This window comes from Populus nigra, chromosome 1, assembly GCF_951802175.1.
Source record: "Populus nigra chromosome 1, ddPopNigr1.1, whole genome shotgun sequence".
Classification (NCBI taxonomy): domain Eukaryota; kingdom Viridiplantae; phylum Streptophyta; class Magnoliopsida; order Malpighiales; family Salicaceae; genus Populus; species Populus nigra.
This window is the reverse complement of record NC_084852.1, coordinates 41,490,927-41,493,421: the sequence shown is the minus strand read 5'-3', so window position 1 is coordinate 41,493,421 and position 2,495 is coordinate 41,490,927. Positions and strand designations below refer to the sequence as shown.

The 2,495-nt window shown below is 37.4% G+C and overlaps 1 protein-coding gene across 3 annotated transcripts; it reads left to right on the top strand.

Moving 5' to 3' along the window:
* Positions 1-2,495, top strand: LOC133698749 (uncharacterized). Of its 3 annotated transcripts, none has more exons than XM_062121799.1 (8): positions 1-112; positions 523-671; positions 825-882; positions 1,177-1,245; positions 1,328-1,423; positions 1,535-1,624; positions 1,737-1,826; positions 2,231-2,495. In XM_062121799.1, exons 2-7 carry the CDS (start codon positions 523-525, stop codon positions 1,785-1,787), a joined length of 513 nt encoding a protein of 170 aa, XP_061977783.1. In that variant the 5' UTR covers positions 1-112; the 3' UTR covers positions 1,788-1,826; positions 2,231-2,495. The 3 variants fall into 3 exon arrangements, with proteins under 3 accessions (XP_061977783.1, XP_061977790.1, XP_061977774.1); XM_062121806.1 differs by having other exon boundaries at positions 73-210; XM_062121790.1 differs by lacking the exon at positions 1-112 and adding an exon at positions 135-304.

The window sequence follows — 2,495 nt, the reverse complement described above, 5'->3', positions numbered from 1 at the left end:
GGCGAGGCGCAGCCTTTTATCTGGTAATATATAAAAAGGGAAAAGCGAACGAGAGTGGGAGGGGCAGTTTCGGAAAAGAAAACGACGGTCTTGCGATGCAGAAAGTAAAACGGTGCGTTTTTGTCTTCGCCCGCTTCTGCTACATGGCCGTGGATACTGCATAAGCCAACGATCAAAGTAGTTTTAATTGATGCTACTTTTGCAGTCTCGGTACCTTAAAAAACGTTGTTGGTCATTTATTTTCATGTTGTCTGAAACCTAATCACTTCAATAACTAAAACCCATCAATCACAATTAATCGAAGGTTATAATAACTCATGCTGTCTCTCTCTGTTTTTTTCTAACCTGGTTTCTTACACCACCTGTTTGTAAAAATGTCGCAATGGAACCCAGTGTGGGAAAACACAATCAAATTTCTGTATTTTTGCTAATTTTTCTTGCTTCGATTTCAGTTTGATTATGTTCAAAATTAGGAAAAATGTTGTGTTTTTAATTTGTTCTTTTGTGTCAATGTAATAATAGATGAAGTATGTGAGACCATTGAACTTGTTCCATGAGTTGTTGAAGACAAGTGCAATCAATCAAGGGAGGTTCCTTGGATTGGATGTTGGTGACAAGTATGTTGGTTTAGCTGTCTCCGACCCACTTAATAAAATCGCTTCCCCTTTAAGGTATATATTAAGAATTACTGTTGTATTTCATTTTCCTTATCATGCCATTTTCTTTTCTGTCATTCTGTTTTTCAAGTTTGTGTTTTCGGGGTTCTGTTGATTAAGGGTGCCCATGTTGTTGTGTTTTACTTTCCTTGTTTGTTGACACCGCAGTGTATTGTTAAGGAAGAAAAGTAATATTGAATTGATAGCTACTGATTTCCAAAGTTTGGTGAGTGTTTCTTTTCTTTTATGTTGTCCAAAGCTTGTTCGTTTGTATTTCCTTTATTTATAGTTTTGAGAGCGTGTCCTGTTATTTATGGTTTTGTTGCTATATACCCATTTGCGAACTATGCTATGCATTAACCATATGAGAGCTGGCATGACAGTAAAGCATTCTCAATCGCTAGGAGCTTAGAACTTAGAAGCTAGAACGCTGTAAAAATAAATTAGGTTTTCTGAGACATGTTGATCCTAGGTGCTGAGTTATAGCTGTTATTCTTTTTCTGCTTATGTTTATGTGCAGATTTCTGAACTTTCCTTGGGGGGTTTCATTGTTGGCTACCCTTTTGACAGGCAACGAGGTGCTCCTGATGTATGTTTTAATCCTGTTGGCTATCAATTTGATCTATTCTCATTTACTTATTGCTGATGTTTTGTTTTTCCTCTTTTACTAGGCTGTGCGGGTGAAGCTTTTTGTTGATGACCTATGCAGAACAGGGAAACTTGAAGGTGTAAAATTCACATATTGGGATGAGTGTTTTACATCAAAGGTGCTTGCTTATTGTTAATTGTAAAATGCTCACTTCATTGTTGAATTTTTTTATATGGCCATAGGTTAGAGGAGCAGATGCTAGGTCGCTCACAGTTTGTGTTGCTTACAGAATGTGGAATTGCTAGTGAAGCCTTTGGATTTACATCCAGTTCATGCTAAATCTATAATGGACAAGTTTGCTGCAGTTGGAATTCTTCAGGTATCTTATTGTAAATCATCCCTTTCAATTTTCAACCAGTTTTGAACTCGGTATAGAAGATTGCCCTTTCAGCACTGTGAGTTGTGTCTATTAACTTGTTTATTTGTGGCAGGGGTACCTGGATTATGTGAACAAGAAGATGAAGTTGGAATCTGCAGAATAGGGTATTTCAGGTCAATGCATGTGAATTCTTTTATCCAAGGTATAAGAGCTAGATTTTATGATATTACTCCTTGTTCTCAATTCCAAAGTTCCATAAGTTGTGCTACCACTTTTACTACTGGCGCTTCGTTCTCAACCAATGATTACTCCGTTTGCCTGCCAAGCCTAGGAATCATCTAGTATGCGAGATAGGTTCTTGGTACTGATTGACACAGACTTGAAAGAAGGAATCTTGTTACGTCAAACAGTTGCTTGACTTTAGCATGTGATGTATTCTTCGTGATTTTTTATTGAGAATGATGGTTATCCTTTTCTTTAGTAATTTACGTTCTTCTGTAAAGAGGAAAGATGGTACCAGCTCACATTATTTGAAAAGTTAAAACTTTCAGACTCTCTCAAGTGTGCTGATATCGTCATTTTTCCTGGTATCTTTATTTCTTGCACATGATTAATTAGGCAGGATAGAAGGTGGTGAACTCGTGCGTGCCTGTTTCCGTGGAGGAGTGAAGACCAAAAGGATGGTTCCTTGTTTTTATTTTTACCCCCTTCCGTGCTCTTAGTGTACGGAAATTTGGATGATCTACCTTGCTTACCTAGCCATACTTAACTAAGGCCATGAGGTCTTCCTCATCTGGTTTCCTGGTTCTTTTCATATCTTGGACTTGATTTGTATTGAAAATTGAAGTCAATAGATTTTATACTTGGTTTC

Coding starts and splice junctions, on each gene's coding strand:
- LOC133698749 (XM_062121799.1), top strand. CDS start 523: ATGAAGTATGTGAGACCATTGAACTTGTTCCATGAGTTGTTGAAGACA. Junction 1,424..1,534: donor ATGAGTGTTTTACATCAAAG/GTGCTTGCTTAT, acceptor TGTTGCTTACAG/AATGTGGAATTGCTAGTGAA. Junction 1,625..1,736: donor CTGCAGTTGGAATTCTTCAG/GTATCTTATTGT, acceptor TATTTGTGGCAG/GGGTACCTGGATTATGTGAA.